Source organism: Mobula hypostoma, chromosome X2, assembly GCF_963921235.1.
Source record: "Mobula hypostoma chromosome X2, sMobHyp1.1, whole genome shotgun sequence".
Taxonomy (NCBI): domain Eukaryota; kingdom Metazoa; phylum Chordata; class Chondrichthyes; order Myliobatiformes; family Myliobatidae; genus Mobula; species Mobula hypostoma.
In genome coordinates this window covers 41,913,136-41,935,674 of record NC_086129.1, presented here as the reverse complement: position 1 = coordinate 41,935,674, position 22,539 = coordinate 41,913,136, and the positions used below count along the sequence as shown (strand labels likewise).

The following is a 22,539-nucleotide window of genomic DNA, read 5'->3' as shown; positions in this document are numbered from 1 at the left end:
TGGATTGGTTTCATGCTGCAGGTCAAGAATCTTCCACTAAGGTGCTACCTTTTGTTTAACAATTGTGCCTTTGAGTTTGTCACACCAAATAACTTCTGGAGGATGACAAATAGCTGTTGCCTATAATTGGTGATATCACTGAGAGAGTTAGTGCAGGGTTCCACAGGCTAGGAAGTACTGCATTACAAAATGAATCCCAGTTTATTATCTGGTTACAGTGGAAGGAGGCAGCTTTGATTCCAGATACTCCAGCGTTGGTCAGGATATCAACAAACAACTTCTAAACACAAGAGGTTCTGCAGATGCTGGAAATCCATAGTAACACACACAAAATGCTGGAGAAACTCAGCAGGTCAGGCAGCATCTGTGGAGAGGAATAAAGAGTCGATGTTTCAGACTGAGATCCTTCAGGTTTGGAACATACATATTTGCTGCCTAACTTGCTCAGTTCCTCTACATAGTTGTTGCCTAACTTGCTCAGTTCCTCCAGCATTTTGATTCCCGGTAGCGTAGCGGTTCGCGTGACGCTAATACAGCTCGGGGAACCAGAGTTCAGAGTTCAGTTCCAGCAATATCTGTAAGGAGTTTGTATGTTCTCCCCATGACTGGGTTTCCTCTGGGTACGCCACAGTCCAAAGACGTAGGTTAATTGGCCATTCTAAATTGCCCTGTGATAGGTTAGTGTTAAATGGATGGGTTGCTGGGCAACGTGGCTCATTTGGCCAGAAAGGCCTGTTCCACGCTGTGTCACTAAATAAAATAAAATAAAATATTGTGTGTGTTACTTTAACATCTTCACCGCTTCCCACTTGTAGACTGGACTCGGACAAAGTTCTGCAAGTGCTTCTGGTTTCTGTGCAACCAAATTGCAGTACAAAAAAGGGAAGCAGGAGGGTGGGGATAGAGGCAGAGGGGATGTGAGTGAGGAGAAGAAATAGAAATACATTAACTACTGTATTTTTTTACAGAGAACTGAACTCAATCCAGCTGGAGTTTGACCCGCCATTCACTGTCAGTGGGATGATGAGCACAATGGGAAACCACGGCTCAGATCAACAGTTCCAGTATCACACTATGAGGACTAGAGAAGTGGACTTCTCTCCAGCAAATGAATAGCGTCCTCATCTCAGGGTGGGTGGAATCCAGAAAGAAAGACTGCATCATTAAGAACCTCTAGGGAAATGAGGGACCTCCTTCCAATAGCTCCCTTCTGGTGGTTAGGAGCAGGAGTAGGAAAAATATGCCCAGGAGAAAGTGTATCTTACCCCTTTGTATTTTGTTTGGATCTTTCAACATGTGGAGAGGATGTGATCTGCTTTCAATCCACATCAACCAAATATGGAGAAATTCATGTGTGAAACGGGAGTTGGGGGGGTTTGCTTACTCGGCCATCTTAAAAATGAAAGTCCATTTTACGTAATAATAAGATCTTGATATTCATTCTGCAGTTTTTACAACCTCAAGGCATTCCAATGTTCCTCAGTTTTCAGATTTGATTTTGCTGAACCTTACTTGTTTAATTCTCCGGATAACATTACCAATGGAGCAACTTTGAATTTGCCTTCAGCCACTGCCTGTGCAGATGACCGCCAATGTTACTTCAGTTATGACTGGCCGTTGACTGGGGCCCTATATTACTTGATGCCAGGGATTTTCCTCTAGGCTGATGCAGAGAGAGCACTGCACCAACTGTGTTGTCTTTGCGATATTAAATTTAAGCCCCATTTCATCTCTTGGGTGGAAATAACCTATCCCAAAGCAATTTTTAAAAGGGAAAGAAGATGAATTACTCCTGGTATCCTGGCCAATGCTTATTAATCAATCAATATTAGAAAAGTAAATCACCCAGTAAATTACTAGTAGGAGCTTGCTAGTCACAAAATGACTGCTGTGTTTCCCTCAACAGTGTTCACTCTGCACTGGTTGTGAGATCATTAAAGAAGTTATCAATTTGATATTGGGGTTTTGCACCCTCTTGCCATCTAGCCCCGTCTCGGTGCTTTGTGAGAAAGATTTGCCAGGTTCTTTACATAGAAGTACAATTTTTCCATTTTGAAGCTTGAGATTGCAGATGTTTTCAATTTGTTTTATTTTAAGAATCAACTGAATTGAAAGAAAAAAAACTGTAAAGCCTTGCATTCACATAGTAGCTCTGATAGCCATATTTTTCCAGAAAGTATTTTGCAACTAATTATGTTTTCTACAATGTAGCCAAGTTGTAGAAATGTGTGTGTGAACTTGCCATGTTCCATTTTGTGCTTAATGAGTTCCTGATTAAATACTCAGGTAATTATTTTGCTGATACTGGTTAAAGATAAATATCAGCCAGGACAATAGGGAGGGAACTTCTCTGATCCTGGAGATCTGCTGCATCCACCTTAAAGAGAAGACAGCCCATCAGCGTACCATCTATTCCATGATTCTGGATGCTCTCAGAGAATTTCAGGTTATATTATGTGCTTAAACCTCAGCCATAGGAACCTAAGTTTCTGACCCTGTAAAAGCAAAGCTCTGAATGTATTGTTGTGTCCTCAATTGAATGAAGATGGTAATACAGTGCATTCCAGTTAATTGAGCATAAAGAACAAAAACTAGTCCAGAAAATAGCCAAGATTTTATTTGCTTATTTGAGACACTATGCCAATTAATTGGGACAGAATGTAGTCAAACAGTTTAACTAGCGTCTGTCTCGTGCATTTGTGTGGCTGTTAGACACTACACCATGCTTAGACCAAACAGTTTTTAAATAGCATCAGTTGCATGCGCTTGAGGTCAGAGAGCAATGATTTTTGTCATGGATAGTTAGCAATAAATAAGCAGTAATACAATTCAAAACTGTTTTGCTCACTGTGGTTTCAAGCATTCAGCCTTGGAGATGTGAGAAATGGCCAGAAGTGAAAATGAAACGATTTTACTACTTCAAGAAGTTAGGAACAATGAAGAATTTGAAGGCATCAACAATCATCTTGAACATTACAATAAAAATGAAGATTTTGGAGGATGTTTCTAAATAGTGTCAGTCATCAGTACTTGTGTGGCCATTACGACACTAAACCGTGCTTACAGTGGGCAGTTTTAAGTAGTGTCAGTTGTGTATGCTTGTGTTATGTTATTCATTTGGGCCGACTGATGCCGAATTAAAAAGCAATGATTTTTGACACTACTTCATGCAGGAAGGCAATGAAGGCAGTCCATTATCTGCACTAGGTATCTGCGCTAATTTTGTTCATTTAGAGTCAATCAAAAGAACACAACAGTGTACACTGGATGAATTCATCCATCAATAACTATTTGTAACTAATACACAGTTTTATAGTACTGTAGTAATATTGCTAGTGTTCTAGTTTGTTCTCTATTTCATTTAAATACATACATACTGTAATTTATTATCAATTAAACAGTAGTTTGTCTTTTTTAAACTATTTTCATGAAAATTTGGCTAACTGGGGTAGACCAAAATGTACTGGTCCCGATGTGTCCCAATTAACAAGAATCCACTGTACTTCTGCCATCACTGAGCAGCCTTCGATTTATAGTGCCACGTCCACTGAAATGTATTGTTTACTAAGAAGCTTCCACAAAGGAAGTCAATTACAATGGTGGTGAAACTGAAGTATTTTAATAAATAATTAAATTATAAAATACATTATAATTGCTTGCAGAATGTTTGATATGAACATCTTTTGTTTAAAATTCATTCTCCATTAGCATGACATCATCCAAGTTGAGAAACCCTTTTGTAAAGTCTTCTGTTACGCTAATATCTGATAACGAGATGCAGCAGGGAAGAGAGTCCTCTACAATTTGTTCCTGACCCACGTTAGTCCTTGGCATCTGTCTCTGATACCCTGAAATATTTAGGCTTCCAGTGCTATCCCCCGGCTCGTCCGTCGCATCCGGGATGTGTACTGAGCAGAAATCGACAGGCTGTGATCTGCTCTGCCCACACTCGGGGTTGGTGCTCTGGAGGCTGCTTGAGTCTGGCGTCTGCTGCATGTAGCGGTTCAGAGGCTCACTGAGCAATACCATGCGGTCTGATGATTGGCTCCCAATATCAATTCCACTATCCACAGAAGATGCTTCCTTGATCTTCTGGTCCAGCCAAGGTTCATCCTGTTCCAGAGTCCTGGTGACACCAGGATGGGCATCGACAGCAAACACCTTTTGTACCACCACATCTTCTGTCAAACTCAAGTAATACTTGATGTTCAAAAACTTCTTGTTCTTTTCAAATGATTTCTGTTGGAGGGAATAATAATTTCATTGTAAATGCAAGAGTGAGATCATAAGAAGGAAGAAGTGTTGAACCACAATAGACAGACTTTGTGAGAGATCTAAAACACTTTTAAACCCAGTTTCTAGCCAGAATTGAGGAACCGGGCACACTCCACCAGAAGCTCTATGAGCAGCCTGAAAGTGAATCTCAATAGAGTCAGGCCTTAAACGTCAACTGTTTATTCCTTTCCATAAATGCTGCCTAACCTGCTGAATTCTTACAGAATTTGGTATGTGTTAAACTGGGCTGTTATTGGCTAGAATATGTAGAAGTTTAAGGACAGATTTGAGGGTTGTGAGAAAGATCGTAATAGGATAATCTGGAAAAAGAAATTGACTATGGGTTGGGCTAAGGGCAAGTATGTGTTAACTTTAAAATCTGAGCAGGGGTATTACATTGATCTTGAATGGTCTGTCACTAAGAACAAGTAGTAAGTAAAGTAGTCTCACTAAAGATTTGTAACAGAGGAGTCCTTAATCATTACGGGTACTTGTTTATTCAAGGAAACAAGGCTTTGCTGAATAGCCAGTATTGTATTCCTGTGATGGTGAGTCACCCTCAGATACAGCATTCAGACAATTGCTGGGCCAGCCATATCAAATTAGCTCTAGGCTGGCGTTGTTTACAAACCCTGAATAGATAAGAATAACAAGTTACCCTCTCTAAAAGGAATGGCCTGGTTAAATTTCACACAAAAATGCTGGAGGAATTCAGCAGTCCAGGCAGCATTTATGGAAAAGAGTACAGTCGACATTTCATGCCAGGACCTTTCAGCAGGACTAGAGAGAAAAATGATGAGGAGTCAGGATAAGAGGTGGGGACGGGGGGTAGTGAAAGAAGAAACAAAAGGTGATAAAGTGAAACCAGGAGTGGGGAGGGGTGAAGTAGAGAGCTGGGAAGTTGATTGGTGAAAGAGATACAGGGCTGGAGAAGGGGGAATCTGATAGGAGAGGACAGGAGGCCATGGAAGAAAGAAAAAGAGAGAGGTGATGGGCAGGCAAGGAGATGAGGTGAGAGAGGGAAGTGGAAATGGGGACTGGTGAAGGAAAGGGGGGCACATTACCAGAAGTTCAAGAAATCAATGTTCATGCCATCAGATTAGAGGCTACCCAGACGAAATATAAGGTGTTGTTCCTCCAACCAGAGTGTGGCCTCATTGCGACAGTAGAGGAGGTCATGGACTGTCTTATCGGAATGGGAATGGGAGGTGGAATTAAAATGGGTGGTCACTGGGAGATCCCGTTTCTTCTGGTGGATGGAACATAGGTGCTTAGCGAACTGGTCTCCCAATCTACATCAGGTCTCACCGATATACAGCAGGCCATAGCAGGAGCACTGGATACAGTAGATAACCCCAACAGACTCACCTGGAAGGACTGTTTGGGGCCCTGAATGGTAGTGAGGGAGAAGGTGTAGGCACAGGTATAGCACTTGTTCTGCTTGCAAGGATAAATGCCATGAGAAAGATCAATGGGGAGGGACCTATGGACAAGCAAGTTGCAAACCCTGCAGAAAGTAGAAAGTGGGCGGGAGGGGGGAGGGAAAGATGTGCTTGGTGGTGGGATCCCGTTGGAGTTGGTGGAAGTCACGGAGAATTACGTGCTGGATGTGGAGGCTGGTAGGGTGGTAAATGAAGACAAGAGGAACCCGGGTGGAGTGGCGGGAGAATGGGATGAGGGCAAATCTGCATGAAATGGAAGAGATGTGGGTGAGGGCAGCATTGATGGTGGAGGAAGGAAAGCCCCTTTCTTTGAAGAAGTATAACATCTCTTTCATTCTGGAATGTGCACCTACGCTCTGTCTGCCAGCAAAAACAGGATCTCCCAGTGGCCACCTATTTTAATTCCATTTCCCATTCCCATTCCGACATGTCGGTCCATGACCTCCTCTACTGTTGCAATGAGGCCAGACTCAGGTTGGAAGAGCAACATCTTATATTCCATCTGGGTAGCCTCCAACCTGATGGCATGAACATCAATTTCTCAAACTTCCAGTAATGCTCCTCCTCTTCACCATTTCCCATTCCCATTTCCCTCTTTCACCTTATCTCCTGACCTGCCCATCACCTCCCCCTGGTGCTCCTCCGCCTTTTCTTTCTTCTGTGGCCTTCTGTCCTCTCCTACCAGATTCCTCCTTCTCCAGCCCTTTATCTCTTTCACCAATCAACTTCCCAGCTCTTTAATTCACCCATCACCTTGTGTTTCTTCCTTCCCCTTCCCCCCCCCCACCGTCTTACTCTGAATCCTCATCTTTTTTTCTCCAGTCCTGCTGAAGGGTCTTGGCCTGAAACGTCAACTATACTTTTTTCCATAGATGCTGCCTGGGCTGCTGAGTTCCTCCAGCATTTTGTGTGTGTTGCTTGGATTTTCAGCATCTGCAGATTTTCTCTTGTTTGTGATTGGACCCAGTTAAGTTTGTACCTTTGAATAGCACTGTAGTAGTTTCTACTCCTAGCTTTTTATTTCAGATGCACATTTCTCAAAGGGAAGTAGAAGTGAACATTACATGCAAGGCTTGCCAATAATGCCCATATTCCACACCGATAAGACCTGTGCAAATAATGAATTTGGACTTGTAAAGTGTTCTTGGGAGGATTTTCAATCATTCATCTGCATTATTAATCATTAACATTGCCATACTCAACAAAGGAATCTGGACTCAGGATGAATAATGCAGTGATATCACTAGCCAGAAAAAAAATGTGAGATGTTCTGAAAGGCACATGGAAATGCTGTATAAATGCAAGCTTCCTTTTACTTTTAATATTGTCATTATGTTCTTACATTGTTCACTCCTCCTTGTTCAGTAACCTTGATAGAAATGCCATCTGGTATGGAGGGGCCACTGCACAGGATGGGAAAAAGCTGCAGGAAGTTGCAAACTCAGCCAGCTCCATCATGGGCACCAGCCTCCCCAGCATGCAGGACACCTTCAAAAGGCGATGCTTCAAAAAGGCAGCATCATCATTAAAGAACCCCACCACCCAGGACATGCTCTCTTCTCATTGCTACCATCAGGGAGGAGGTGAAGTAGCCTGAAGACACATACTCAATGTTTTAGTAACAGCTTCTTCCCCTCTACCATTAGATTTATGATTGGACAATGAACCTATGTACACTACCTCAATTTTGTTTTACTCTCCTTTTACACGACTTGTTGAAATTATATATATTTCTTATTGTAATATATAGTATTTTTAATTATGTATTGCATTGTACTGCTGCCACAAAACAACAAAAATGTCACAACATATGCCAGTTGACCGATGGTCTGACAGACATGACATCATACAAGGCTAGGTTTTGGAAGATGGCTAGCAGCAACAGTGAGTTAGTAAGAAGTCTGGCGAGAGTTGGATTATTGGGCTCACTTAAGGGCCTGACATGATCTGACTTGAAAGAAGAGATTAGATCAGATTCCTTGTCTGTAATGATTTCAGATGTAACTACCACACATACTGTCAGCGAGTGAGGGCAGAACTTACCAGAACAGCTGGTGTTGTTCTTTGTTTCTTCAGGTAATAATGGCAGACCAATCGCAGGCAGAAGCAGACGATCATCAGAGTGGCAACAGCACCGATGACAGCAGAGATGACGTGAAATTCATCTGCAATTCAATGAGATCAATAACTATCTGCCTGGGTGGCCTGTGTCCTCCCTGGATTAAAAATCTATCAGTCTCAGAGTTAGATATTATCTGGTGCCTTTCATGCCAGACTGCTTTTCCATCTGATTCCTACTGAGCTGGGATACCAATTGAACTGTACTGGCAAATCTGGCACTGTGACAAAGACCAACGTAAAAGGATTTCAATATTGATTGAAGATTAAGTGTTAATTATTATAGCTTGCAGTTCCTCAAACAGTTCAATGGAGTATATTTAGATCATTATCAAAGCTTCGGAAGGAAGTACAGGAGCTTTAGGTTCCATACCACCAGGTTCAGGAACAGTTATTACCCTTCAATCTTCAGGCTCCTGAACCAGCATTGATAACTTCATTCACCTCAACACTGAAATAATCGCCGAACATAACCTATCAGACCCACTTTCAAGGACTCAACTCATGTTCTCAGTATGATTTATCTACTTAATTATTATTTTTTTTCTCAGTCCCAGCTGGTAAAACTTACGGTACGGACATAACCAAGCACAATCATTTCTCAATTGCTTAGAACTTTCAGACTATTCTATGGTGACTTTCTGAAGATTTACTATTGCCGTGTAGGCCTAATTGTTTAATGTTATCGTGTATTGACTTCTGGATAATACCAGCTGTAGATACTACTCTTGGGACAATGTAAATCCTGTTCATATTCCATAGTCCTTCAATTTCCTCTTTGAATTCAGCATATACCTGGTGGTTTTCACTTTTTGATTTCTGTATATTATGTGTGTTTGGAATGGTGCTATCTATTAAGTAAGCTGTTCTTGCTTGTTTATCCTGTAATATTGTATCCGGATGGTTATGATGGATTGTCCTATCTGTAATAATGGATCAGTCATAATATAATTTGTGCGACTCTGACTCTAAAACTGGATCAGGCTCATATTTATAGTAAGGTATGGTGTCTTTTATGAGTTTGTATTTTAAAGCAAGATTTTAGTGAATGATGTTTGCCACTTGATTGTGCCTGTGTATTATTATTATTATCATTAGTTTGTTTCTTCTATATTTGCACAGTTTGTCTTCTTTTGCACATTTTTTGTCAGTTTTTGTATGTAGTTTTTCACTGATTCTATTGTATTTCTTTGTTCTACTGCGAATGCCTGCAAGAAAATGAATCTTAGGGTAGAATATGGTGACATGTACGTACTTTGATAATGTATTTAGTTTTGAACTTTGAACATTATCAGTTCATATTAAAGTGTTATCCAAAGACACACCCTTGTCAGTACAGCATTCCTTTGTACTGAAGTAGGGTCAGCCCTGGTCTATGTTCAGATCCTGTAATGTCTGACTCTATGCAGGAAGTGCAACTAACTGAGTTGCAGCGAACAACTTCACAAAGTAACACACACTTTTCAAATTTTGATAATGCATATGGCTTCCTGGTGTTTATACCGCAATGTGCCATGCTGTGGAGGGGCACAATACAGTATAAACATCAGGATTTCCCACTCTGTGCATCCCATTCTTAGCCTTTCCACTGAGTTAAGGTACCAAAGTCCCATTGTTTCTCCAACACCAGGAAATTAGCAAGACAATGAAAATAATATTTCAAAGTGGAGAAATATTCAGGCTGCTTTTTAACAGGAGATGGGTCAATTACAGACTTCTCAACTGATCAAAAACACAGGCCACAATGGAGGGTAAAGCCTTTCCCAACCTTTTTTATGCCTTGGAGCCTTACCATTAACTGTGGGGTTCTGTGGAACCCAGGTTGGGAACCCCTTATCTAGATGGTCTCTATTTATGTGTGTTTCATCTTTGTATTAGCCCAGATTAATTTTTTCAAACCAACTTGATATATATGCTATAAAGATGTATTAATGTATATATTGATATTGCTCTTTACCTGGATTAGTTGGGATTTCCACACATTTCTCTTCTGTAATATTGCTTTCCCTCTTATCGCCATCTAGTTTTGCCCTGACTCTGATGCAGTAGCTAGCCCCCGGTGGCTCTTTATTTGTTCTGAATGGTTCTTTTGAACCCCGAATTTCATCAGACTGTTGGAACACAAGCAGGAGAAACTTTAGAGAAGCTTACAACATACTGTTCATATCAACACGATGTTCCAAGAAGGTAGTTCTAACTAACCACAATCCACATACAAACAGCTTGCAAGGTACTTATTACTCGTACAAAAGTAACTTTGTAGATCCAACTGTGGCGTCATTTAATGTGGCACACCAAAATCATCATCTGAGTCGCCATGCTGATATTGGCATGTTCAACATAGAAAAGCTCAGCTTTGGACTTAAGATTATCAAAGCTCTTATGGGGATTCCATAAGCAACATTGTGGGACTGTTGTCTATAATTTATTGACAATTTCATTTGAGAACTGGAAAGGTGGAAGACAAATTAGATTTGCCTATTATTGGCATCTTAAAATTTAGTATTTCATCCAAGGCTGGTCACATTGCTAGGTTGACAGTACTCTGTCCTGGACACTCTTCCTCCACCGATAGTATGCTTCACCTCAGCTGTTGGTGCAGTTATTCAGAACAAGGAACAAGGAATCTGCATCCTGGCCTAATATTCTATACCAAGTCGTGGTTAGGGGAGAAAATAAGGAGATAATTGTTTCCACTACCCCATTAAGGGATGGTATGTGTCTCCTGGGTGTAACACTCCATGTTCTTCTGAATTTTCTTGCAAGAGATGAGAGGCAAGACAAGGCTGCAAGGGACGGGGATCCTTTATCCGGCTAACATTCATGCTTAGTTTTCAAATAATTTTACGGCTTTGTCCTCTTTAGTTCCGTAACTTTCACCAGACCCATAACCCTCCTAAAAAGATGGATTCCACAAATTCTGGCCTCTTCTGCATCCCAGATGTATAATGCTTCACGTTTGGCTGGTATTCTTTCAGTAGTCTGAGCACAAAACTCATAAACTCCCTTCCTAAATCTCTTTGCCTCTCTACTTCCCTCTCCTCCCGTAATGTGTTCTCTGGAAACCTCTCTCTGATTATGGTTTAGGTCACTGGCAGATACTGGAAATCTCAGCAACACACACAAAATGCTGGAGGAACTCAGCAGGCCAGGCAGCATCTATGGAAAAGAGTACAGTCGATGTTTCGGCCCGAAACATTGACTGTACTCTTTTCCTAGATGCTGCCTGGCCTGCTGAGTTCCTCCAGCATTCTGTGTATGTTGCGTGGAATTCACAATGCTCAGATGAATGGTTGTACAAATGGCCTCTACACTTCCAAAAGAGTAAAGGGAAAATTCAAGCTCGGGGTTTTCTAACCACTGCTTTTCAATGTCTGATAATTCCATCTTGCAAAACTTTGAAGGATGAAAGTTGGGCTACTAACTGTCTACCTTGCTGGGTCTCACGCCTCTGGAATGGCTCATACTTGGAAAAAACATTCATTTGAGGAAGCAACAGAAGATGTTTGATCCTGACTCACTTTCAAGGACTCTACAATTCATGTTCTCAGTATTATTTATTTATTTATTGTATTTGCACAATTTGTCTTATTTTGCACATTAGTTGTTTGTCAGTCCTTGTGTATCTATGTATAGTTTTTCATAAATCCTATTGAATTTCTTATTTTCCTGTAAATGCCTGCAAGAAAATGAATCTCAGGGTTGTATGTGGTGACATATACACATTTTGATAGTAAATTTACTTTGACTTCGTCCTCTCAAGAAGGACTATGGAGATGTAGGTAGCAGAAAGGTTAAGTGGATGGACAACAGTTGGTAATGTCCAATTTACCATCAGCAATGACCAATTTTATAAAAATTACCAACATCATCAGGAATTGCAACAGTCAGAAATCCACAAGCACTTACACGGTTGATGCCATTTCCACAGGTATAAATTACATACAACATCGAGTCTTTGAACACATCCTCCATTGACCTGTTTCTTTTTGCTGTGTGCAGGGTGGGTGGGAAGACCCTGACGGTAATCTTGTTATCGTTTACTTTTATATAAAAAGATGGCGATCCCAAAGCAGCTGAAAGGAAATTAAATCTAAAGTTAGACTTTGATATTCAAACAAACAAAATGAATGAATCTGTCAGTATTAGTAAGCTAATGCATGGACGTGGAAATACATGGTGAATGTCTCAATGGGTGTGTATAAATAAGCAAATATGTCACTGTGTGCATGTCTGTAACTGAGTTTGCCAGTGTCTATATAAGCAAACAAGCAAGCAAATCAGTGTTTAAGTAAATTTGAATATGTGTGCTGGTCTGAACATGGCATGAATGTGAATATACCAGTACCAGTAAGACTGAGGTCACAGAGTACGTGTGAGTCAGTCAGGATGTGAATGTTATAAGTATGTCATTCTTGCTGCCTGACAGTTTTGGGGCTGGTTCAGATGTGTCGTGTTGACACAGACAGACCAGATTGTCTCAGGATAAAATCTGTGCCGTGGTAGCTGGAAGCATATTCTCGGGTTCCATCAGTGTCAGTGATGAGCAAGGAATTATATCAGCTACATTTTCGGCTACTAAATGTAAATTTATGGTTAGGATGAAATTGAATGAGGGCTTATTATCCCAGACCATTCACCTCAGCAGTAAATATTTTCAGATTCTTAAAAGCCCTTTTCAACAGAAAAGGGAGTATAATTAATAACCCAGCAATCTAAAAGCTAGCACTCAAACCCCCAAGTTTGTCACTTGAACTGCAAGATGTGTCATCTCTAACTAAAAACTCTTCCATAACTGTAGTGGGCACTGGAGGGCATTAGGTTTTTAAGATGAGAGGAGAAAGAGTTAATAGAAACCTGGTGGGCAACTTTTTCACTCAGAGGGTGGTCCTCCATATATGGAATGAGCTGCCAGAGGAAGTGGTTGAGGCAGGTACATTAACATTTTAAAGGCACTTGGACAGGTACATAGATAGGAATGGTTGAGGGGTACTGTATGTGGGTCAATCACAGGCAAATGGGACCAGTGTAGATAGGCATCATGACTGGCCTGTTTCCTGTGATATATGATTCTATGAGAGGTCACTTACTGGCATCGTAGGGTTGAAATCGTTCGAAACTCTCCCAATTGGAAGTTGTGTTGCCAATCACACTCCTGACACGAACTAAAAAGGTAACAGTGAAGTTCCAGGTCTCCTCAGTGAGATCACAGTAATGGTGGGAAATCCCTGTACAGCTTGACACTGGGATAAACTCTTCACCATATCCATACCTGCAATAAAGAGACTTGATCAGTATCTTCATGTTATTATGCAAGTGAACACTCTCCAAAAACGAAACAGCCTCCTATTAATAACTCTTGTTCATGCTGGAAGATCACACGACTTTCTACCTTCAACCCTGTCTACAAAATACAAACATATAAAGTAAATTTATTATCTAAGTATGTTTATAACTCCATATATACTACCTTGAGATTGGTTTTTTTGCAGGCATCTACCCAACCCTAATTCTGTAAAGAAAAAGAGCAGGGGAGTGCTCTGGTGTGCATATCAATTTTTATACTTTCACTGATATGTAAAACAGAATGTCTGCTCATTACTACAAAGTTGCATGTGTGGTCTTGCAGCATGCTACTGTGTCTTTGCTCCGGTAACCAGTCAGCACACCTCAAAGTGCTTTGACTGTCCTGAAAGGGAATTTGGAAGGGACTGCTGATATACTGCTTTAAATGCCATGCTAAAATAATTATCTTATTTCTGTTATATGAACAAAGTGCTTTTTTGAGGTGTGTCCATTATCACAAAACACAGGGGATTGTTGGCAATCTGGGATGAGTTTAAATATTTACACTTTAGCCGCACAAAATATTGCACAGGATCGCAGGCACAATCCTTCCAACCATCAAGGACATCTTCAAGAAGGTGGCATCTGTCATTTTTTCTGACAGGCTAATCAAATCGCGATTCATTAGTAAGCACAAATAAAAATAAGTTAGCGAGAAGCGGAGCAGCCATTGTTGGAATGGACCAATGTTAAAGTGGGGATGCTGTGGCTCAGCAGGCTTGGGTGAAGTAAGTTTCTGGTAAGTTTCCTCTTCTTCCATGTGTTGGGCACGTGGCCAAGTGGTTAAGGCGTTCGTCTAGTTATCTCAAGGTCGCTAGTTTGAGCCTCCGCTGTGGCAGCGTGTTTGTGTCCTTGAGCAAGGCACTTAATCACACATTGCTCTAGTCTGTGCGAGGAATGGCGCCCCACACAGACTTCCAATCTGCACCGTGTAAGGCATGAAAATGCCCGACGCAGGCCTCTCATGGTCTGAGTCAACGTTCCCCCCGCCCCTTCTTCATCATCTTCATTCTTCATCTGTTAGTACAGTGAGAATGGCTGTAGGGTCTGTGTTGTGTTCTTTGTGTGAGATGTGGGAAATCTGGGAGACCTCCAGCCTCCTGGTTAACCACGTCTGCACAAGCTAGTTCTCCTTTCCCTTCCCCCACCTTTTTATTCTGGCATCTTCCCCCTTCCTTTCCAGTTCTGATGAAGGGTCTCGGCTTGAAACATCAACTGTTTCTTTATTTCCATAGATGCTGCCTGACCTGCTGTGTTCTTCCAGCATTTTGTGTGTGTTGCTCTGGATTTCCAGTATCTGCAGAATTTCTTTTGTTTATAATTTCACTTGCGATTTATTTTACAACAAATGTAAGCAGGCATAGTAAGATTGGGGTTTTTCAGGGGAATGTGAGTGTCTTTACATGTAAACAAACTGGATGACTCAAAACCAAACCAACAGTAAGAAGTAAAATTTTTGAGAGAGAGGTTGTGCTCTTGATATTCAGCCTCATGCAGCTAATTGCATTCTCTTGATACATGGCTGTGCCCACACAATAATACGCTTCCCAAAAATGTGCACAGCCAAATGCATCTCTGTGCCCTCACTGACAAAATCAGGGGCACTAATATCCACTTTATTGGTAAGGTTATGCAGGTCTCAATATGGGCTCCTGGGAGATGGAGCAACATACATGCAACAGATGAATGGACAGCATCTAGATTTGTTTTGTAAATAAGCTCTAGTTAAAAGCTGTTTTTGGTCCTATAGTTCCGAGACATCTCAAGGTTCAAGGTTCTGCACCTTCTCAAGGGCAACTAGGAATGAGTGATGAAATGCCAGCCATCCTGTTAACAATAAATACCCTTTCAGAGCTTTCCCATTGTTGTTTATCAGGGCTGGTATATAGTGTTTCAGTTTAAATGCTGTGTTGAAATTGGTCTTTACGTCACAATTTACTTCTTGCTTTAAAGCACCTTCCTGTGATGAATCCATAATTGCAACACAGAAGAAATCGTCATTACTGTGGTTAGTTTTTAAACATTTCCACAACTGGATACAGGACATCCCTAACATTGCAACATCAGTGACACAGAACACAGTGTCAGTGAAAGCCAGAGTTAGCAAAACATTTATGAATTAGGAAGTCAGCTGTAAAATACAGATATCTGAAACATCAGGTGCATCAAAGTTCTTGAAATCTTTTGATACTAGTTATACTCTCAGTCATTATGTTAGTACCCACATAAAGCTATTTAAATTCTGACACCAGCTCAAACCTTCACTGAATCTATGGTTGAACTAGATGTGAATTTTCTTTCTGTAAACTTACGTCTTCCTGTTATTTATTAGTGGCTATCTTAGTTATACAGGGAATATTTCACAGTTTGGTGATGACGCATAATTCAAGTGTGATTTTAAAAAATTGAGGGAGTTCCGCAATTGATTGCACGAGAACATTGACTAAATTTCCTCTCCTGTTGCCCACAACCCCATTCAGTAACTTTCAGAAAAAAAACTAATATATGTTGTTGCTTCATCCTAGGTCATGAATTTACAGAGCTTAAGATCTAAACTCACCACATCTCACTTACATGTTCAGGCTTATCCCTTACAGAACAAGTTTAATCTCAAATGCAAGAAAATCCGGAAATCCAAAGCAACACACAAAACATGCTGGAGGAACTCAGCAAGCCAGGCAGCATCAATGGAAAAGAGTAAACAGTCGATGTTTCGGGTCGAGACCCTTCATCAGGACTCAGAGCAAGTTTAATACCTCTTACACAAGACTTACATGCCTCGTCTTCTACTACTTTTTTGTCTTGGAATTATCCACCAATTTTCTGCTTAGGCTGGGTCAGACTGTGGGATCAAGTTCCACTTTGAGAATGACGCAGTGGCAGATCTGATAGAGCTTCTGGCTTACAGCTCCAGTGATCCATTTTATATTTATTTACAGACACAGCACACGGTAACAGGCCCTTTCAAGCCAACGAGCCCGTGCCGCACAATTAATTTACTAACCCATATGGTTTTGGAATATGGGAGGAAACCAACGCAGTCACAGGGATAATATACAATCTCCTTACAGACGATGGCAGGAACTGAACCCGGTTTGCTGGCGCTGTTATAGCATTACATTAACTGCTGCGCTATGCCTAAATGTATAGAGCATAGAAAAGTACAGCACAGAAACAGGCTGTTCAGCCCACAATATCTGTGCTGACCACAATGCTTTTTATAATGATTAAATTGGCTCAAAGTGACTGGACATTTCTAAGAGATGAGATGTCAACACTGAGCCTACACAGGAGATGTAGAAAGGATAATTAATGAGATTGTGATAAAACTTGTATTGAACTAGCAGCTTACATATCCTAAGGACTTCTCAAAGCATGTTATGTCCAACTAAAGTTTTCTTTAAAGTGCCGTCACTAGTGTTTATATATATGAAACATTTAATGAAGTTCCATAAACTGTTTTGAGATAAATAAATAATCTTTTTGTTTAGCGATATTGCCTGTGAAGTAACACACACTGTTCAGAAAGTGCAGGAAAATGTGTCTGTTCTTCAAATTCTATTCCAAAATTTTGGGATGCAAGCAATTTAACGTTTTTACTGAAAAATAACATCTCTGATGATTGGTCAACCCCTCAATAACACAGTGCAGATTCCTAACTTTTTTTTGACCTCAAGTCTCTGACATGGCATTTGAACTCATGGTCCTAAAAATGCAGCAACCATCTCCACCCCACTAACCCTATCACATGTATTTACCCCAAGCTTCCAATCATATCCAAAATTCACTTAGGTTAACTGTAGTTGATGGGGGAAAAATCTGCAACACTCCTCCATGCTCACCAGCTGTATTTTGGCAATGAGAAATGAGACTCCCTTACCTGCAGTACTCCACATCATATCGAACATGTTGTGAATTATTCTGGGCTGGACTCCAATGAAAGATGTTTTCAGTATTCACAGAAACAAAATGAAGATTTTCTGGGGGACTTAGGATGGTTTCAGATCCTGTAAAAAAAATCCCAGCATTCAGCAATCAATGCAAGTTTACCCTACAATTGCTTAAAAATAACTCCTCAATTCTACAATAGCTTAACAGCAATTCTGTGTTGATCACTCGCTGGTGTGTACTGACTTGGCTTAAAGAAAATGGGGTGAGGTGATGAGAGACTTGTAACTGGAGTACAAGTCTAGTTGGCATTTGCAGCTTTATATTGCCAATGTCGCCTATGTAAGTTTGTCTATGGATACAAATGATGTGTGTACCTTGTATAGCAGACTATAGAAAATATTGGCTCTAATACTGATGACACATATGGAATAGTTAAAATAAATACAGCTCAGGAACATATCTTTTATCCCCAAAATATATGTCAATCTTTATACTCTATCACCAGAAACCTACTCAGCTTCGTAAATGTATCAGTGTTACATTCACTTCTGGTATTCCATATGGTAGTAGTTTGATTATCTAATAAGTCAGCAGTCAAAAAGTCTTTGATTTGTTAGTAAATATTTTGTAATTATTAATCCTTAGTTTTAGAGTTCCTCTGAAATGGAAACATCTTTTTCTGTATGTTCCCTATTAAACCCCATCATAACATTACAAGTTTCTGTCTCAGAGTTTGGCGATCTGCGACCTCAGTACACACTGTGCCAAGTATTGATAAATCTGCTCATTAGTGACTGCTGCATTGTATATCGAACACCAACCAGTTCACTAATGACCAAGCCTGACCGTTCATGATTATTCACCATCAAAAGTCCCTGTTTTGTACATGGGGAAAAACCAAAGAATTTTAGGATTGTGCAGATTAGACTGAATCCTAGTAGAAAAAGGGAAAACGTAGTTCTGTTTGGTGTGAGAGCAGAAGGTGGAGGAAACACAACAGACTTTCTGTTCCTCACAGCTACCCAGTTACACCAAAGTCTAGTTTTGAAATTTACAAATGTTTGTAGAAAAAGAATCACAGTTAGAATTTTTCAAGGGTGTAACTGGTAGATAAGGAAAAACCAGTAGACAAGAGTGTTATAGATTTTCAGTAAGTCTTTGAAAAGATCCGGATGAAAGATTAGTGTGTAAAATTAAAGAGCAGGGACTGAAGTAATGTCAATTCATGGACTGAAAATTAGTTGCAGAGATACAGGAGAGAGAAAATAGCAATAAATGGTCTTTCTTGGGGTGGAATGTGATAACTGGAGGGATCATTGTTTGGATCTCAACAATTCATAACATATGCCCAGTGGCCACTTTATTAGGTACACCTGTACCTGCTTGTTAATGCAAATACTGTATTTAACCAGCAAATCATGCATCAGCAACTCAATGCATAAACAAGCAAACATGGTCAAGAGGTTCAGTCGTTGCTCAGACCAAACACCAGAATGAGGAAGAAATATGATTTGCAGGGAATAGTGCAAAAAACAACAAAATAAAATCCACTGAGTGGCAGTTCTGTGGATGAAAATGCTTTGTTAATATGAGAGGTCAGAGGAGAATAGCCAGACTGGTTCAAGCTGACAGGAAGGTGAGATTAACTCAAATAACCATGCATTTTTTTAGTGAACAACATGTTGAACCTTGAAGTGGATGGGCTACAGCAGCAGAAGACCACAGTAACCATTTAATTGGGTACTGGAGGGACCTAGTAACGTGGCTACTGACTGGAGATTGGGAAGTCTGGTGTGCAAAGAAACTAAGGTGTTCTTGTACACAGTTGCAAGATACAGCCAAATCAAGCAGTTGAGAAGTCAAATGGTATTTTGCCCCTTTAAGAATGGGCACAACAATTTCCTGTTGCAATGACACAGGGTTTGAAGAGGCCACATCTGCACTTTTGTTCTGCCTTAAGGATATACATGCCAATGGGTGCGTGTGTAATCTGATTGATTTCTGGCTCAACAGAACAGCTGCATAAGAAGAGGTTGCCTTCACAGAATAGGGTTCTTCAGCTACTGGAGATGGAGTGGCCATTTGGGTGAGTCCCTTAATTAGCATACCGCCTGAGAGGGCAACATGAGTGTCAAGAATCCTGTTGGTTTTAATGAATACAACAGAACAATACTGAACACATTGGCTATGAATGTAAGAATGAAAGAGATTGCAGGGGTTGTAATTTTTTAAATTATGAATAGAGTTTATTTTAGTCATGGATTCCTAGAAAAGTACAATACAGAAACAGCTCTTTAGCCCATCTAGTTCATACACTTAAGCTAACTACTCCCATTGACCTGCACTGGGACCATAGCCTTCCATACCCCTACTATCCATGTGCCTATCCAAACTTCTCTTAAATGTTAAAATTGAGCTCGCATGGACCAATTGTGCCGGCAGCTCGTTCCACACTTTTGTGACCCTCTGAGTGAATAAATTTCCCCTCATGTTCCCCTTAAACTTTTCACCTTTCACCCTTAACCCACGACCTCTGGTTAAGTACATAGAAATTTACATTCGGCCCACAATGTTGTGTCGATCATGTAACATAAATGTAGTTTACGTTGCAGTCCTACCCACCCTCAGTGGAAGAAGGCTGCTTGCATTTACCCTATCTATACCCCTCATAATGTTGTATACCTCTATCAAATCTCCCTCCAGTCTTCTGTGTTCCAAGGAATAATGTCCTAACCTACTCAATCTTGTCCTATAACCCAGGTCCTTATATTTTTATATAAGCAAACTATGTTTGCTTTGATGAGAGTTGAAAAGAATGAGTTGTTAACTAATTGAAACTCATGAAGTTCTGTTAGACTGGGAGGATGTTCCTCCTGGGTGGGTTGTGTAGGACGACGAAGAAGGGTCACAGTTCCAGAGTACCAGTTAAAAGATTTAAGATTGAGATGAAAAGAAAGTTCTTAGACAAGATGTGGAATTCTCCATCACAAAAGACTGTAGAGGTAAAGTTGTTGAATATGTTTAAGGAGATAGATCGCTTTCTAGACGCAAAAACAGACACCAAGCACACAGGGAGAGAGCAGGAGCTAACAGGCGCTATGCACTATGCTTCTGTGAGTTTAGTAATGCTTCCAAAAAACAACTTTTTGGCTGCACAGAGATCCTCAGTACTACAAGTATAGCAAGACAATACGCTCAACTCCTTGTGGGTTTTTAAACCATAATCACCTGATCAAAGCGTGCTAACTAGTCTCGGAACTGACTGCTTTCACATACACCGCTATCTTTGATGTTGATATATAATTATTATTGCGTGACGTTCTCATAACAAAATGCATCGCATTCAGACATACTAACGTCAAAAACAGTAGCGCCATGGCTTTCCTAGCAAGTTCTCAATTGTCACGTCTATGTATTTTTTTTTAAATCTTTCCTTTAACCAGAATTTTCAAATTCAAACCCTGAGTTCAGGGTCTGGATGACACTCGCGGTGTAGGCTCACGGTTGTGCAGTCCACAAGCTGAGGTCGTAAACCAACCTTTCCCGCGTGGACGAAAATGGAAAACTTGAAGAACAGGGGTATTGTCCCATGAGCTCGCCACTATTTTTCCCTCATTTAAAAGTAATTAAAATATCTGATCGTTAAACGTACTGCTTTCCCCCAGAACGTTGCTGCATCAATAGCGACGGTGACTGTACTTTAAAAATATTCACTGGCGTGTGAATCCCACGCAGGTGTAATATCCTTGTCTGAGACAATGAGTAAGTACACCCAAGAACACGGCTCCTCATTTCAACATATTTCATTTAGAGGTATTGATTGACAAGACAAAATCAAACTCAATAGCTGCAAATGGAACGTGTTAACTTTTTATATATAAAATGGGTTTAAAAGAATAAAAATGTAAAGACTCATTATTTATCCAATACACTAGACCTACCAGAGAGATTGATCCCCAGTAACAGAAGAATTGTAATCTGAAGTTCCATTGTCGTTTGCCGTTACAGTATTTAGAAATCACCGGAGGGCATGCAGTTCGTTTCTTCAGCCGCACTCAACTACCCAACTCTTGTCCAGGGCAGCGCCAGGTATAGGCGTGGGAGGGAGTCAGTTTCAACTTCCGCCGGGCGATTTCAACTCAGCAGTGGCGGGGAATTTCCTTCAAACTCTCCCAAAAGCTGACGCACTGACCTCACATGCATGGAGTCCACAGAGGGGAAGTAGACTGGTTAGACCCAGTCCAGCTATTACAGATCCCCTTCTAAAGCTGAACTTCAGCATAAGTTGAACGATCGAAACCGAAATCGGGACAGGGGCGCTGATTTTCCACAAAAAAAAATCACGAATACATTTCAAATTTCACATTTATGGTGTTAAAATTGTAAGCAAAATGTAAGTTTCTGCATCTTTGAATGGAGACCTAAGAGACTGCGAATGCTGGAATCTGGACTAAAACTGCCGGAACTTCGCAGATCCTGTGCCGGCAAAGCGATGGTCGACGTTTCTCGCTGAGACCCAGCATTAACCTAGTTAATTAACGTATACATTCATAACATGCTCTCTGCCTAATAATTTTCGCAAATATAGCTTCGGAAATATTCATATCTAGGCTACAATTTCTGTGAAAACGCAATTAAACTCTGATTATTTAATAGGAATTCATTGCCCTAAAGTTAGACTCAATTTCACCGCTCCCTTCGGAAAAGTACGTCTAACTACTTATATTTTGGTTTGGTAAGAACTTAAACATAAGAGACTCTACAGATGCTGGAAATCCAGAATAACACACACAAAATGCTGGAGGAGGTTAGCTGTCCAGGCAGGATCTATGTTTGGGGCCGACATTTTTTCTACCATTTTTAATTTCATTTTAAATTTAAAAACATTTTTTTTTACCATAGATGCTGTCTGGCCTGCTGTGTTCCTCCAGCATTTTGAGTGTGTAGTTTAGAATTGAACATTTTACATGAAAAATCCAGATTTTTTTATTAATCGCCATACTTACCGGTGCTGGTGAATATTGGTAGTGGATGGGATTTAACTTAATTATTTTGCTCTTTATTATTATATATCTGGAGGGAGGACGGGAAAATACCAGAATGTCCCATCCCCTCTGCATGTCAATATTGTGTAATACAGGCAAAAAAGATGTCACGTTCTCTATGTTGAAATAGCTACTCTCTGCTAGCGGAGAATTGCATGATGCCGAAATGAACCATTGGATCAGGGGTGGGTGTAAAATCCCATGCTGATTCCTCATCTGTTGGTGTCTTTCAACTATCTATGAATGGAAATAATGGATGGGTACAGGATTGCTTCACTGTTGCATTGCACAAATGTTTGGCTACACAAAGTCTCAATCAGGAGAGGTATTTAGAATAGATTGAGGTAAAAAAAAAAGGGGGAAATTGAGAGCTCTAAAAGTGATCTATTCACTGTCAAAGTTGAGTTCATTGTTATCTGCAC

General features: G+C 40.5%; 2 protein-coding genes across 9 annotated transcripts in view; one reads left to right on the top strand and one right to left on the bottom strand.

Moving 5' to 3' along the window:
• LOC134340997 (small integral membrane protein 35-like) overlaps positions 1-2,917 on the top strand; it is a 48,415-nt gene extending 45,498 nt beyond the window's left edge. For all 8 annotated transcript variants that reach the window (XR_010016696.1, XM_063038674.1, XM_063038675.1 and 5 more), the window contains one exon: positions 969-2,917. Coding sequence is in view for 7 of the 8 variants with exons in the window: in XM_063038674.1 (XP_062894744.1) it covers positions 969-1,116 (148 nt within the window). In the remaining variant the exon portion in view is untranslated. The remainder of the gene's footprint in view (positions 1-968) is intronic.
• Positions 2,594-21,205, bottom strand: LOC134340995 (interleukin-20 receptor subunit alpha-like). Its single transcript, XM_063038669.1, has 7 exons — positions 21,014-21,205; positions 17,062-17,188; positions 12,926-13,107; positions 11,745-11,911; positions 9,793-9,946; positions 7,761-7,882; positions 2,594-4,239 (listed from the first exon to the last, which is right to left on the bottom strand). The coding sequence occupies exons 1-7, from the start codon at positions 21,060-21,062 to the stop codon at positions 3,688-3,690; spliced, it is 1,353 nt and encodes a 450-aa protein (XP_062894739.1). The 5' UTR covers positions 21,063-21,205; the 3' UTR covers positions 2,594-3,687.
• Between the last annotated feature and the right edge of the window lie 1,334 nt (positions 21,206-22,539).

Coding starts and splice junctions, on each gene's coding strand:
- LOC134340995 (XM_063038669.1), bottom strand. CDS start 21,062: ATGGAACTTCAGATTACAATTCTTCTGTTACTGGGGATCAATCTCTCT. Junction 13,108..17,061: donor TATGATGTGGAGTACTGCAG/GTAAGGGAGTCT, acceptor TCTTTATTGCAG/GTATGGATATGGTGAAGAGT. Junction 11,912..12,925: donor ATTTCAACCCTACGATGCCA/GTAAGTGACCTC, acceptor ATTTCCTTTCAG/CTGCTTTGGGATCGCCATCT.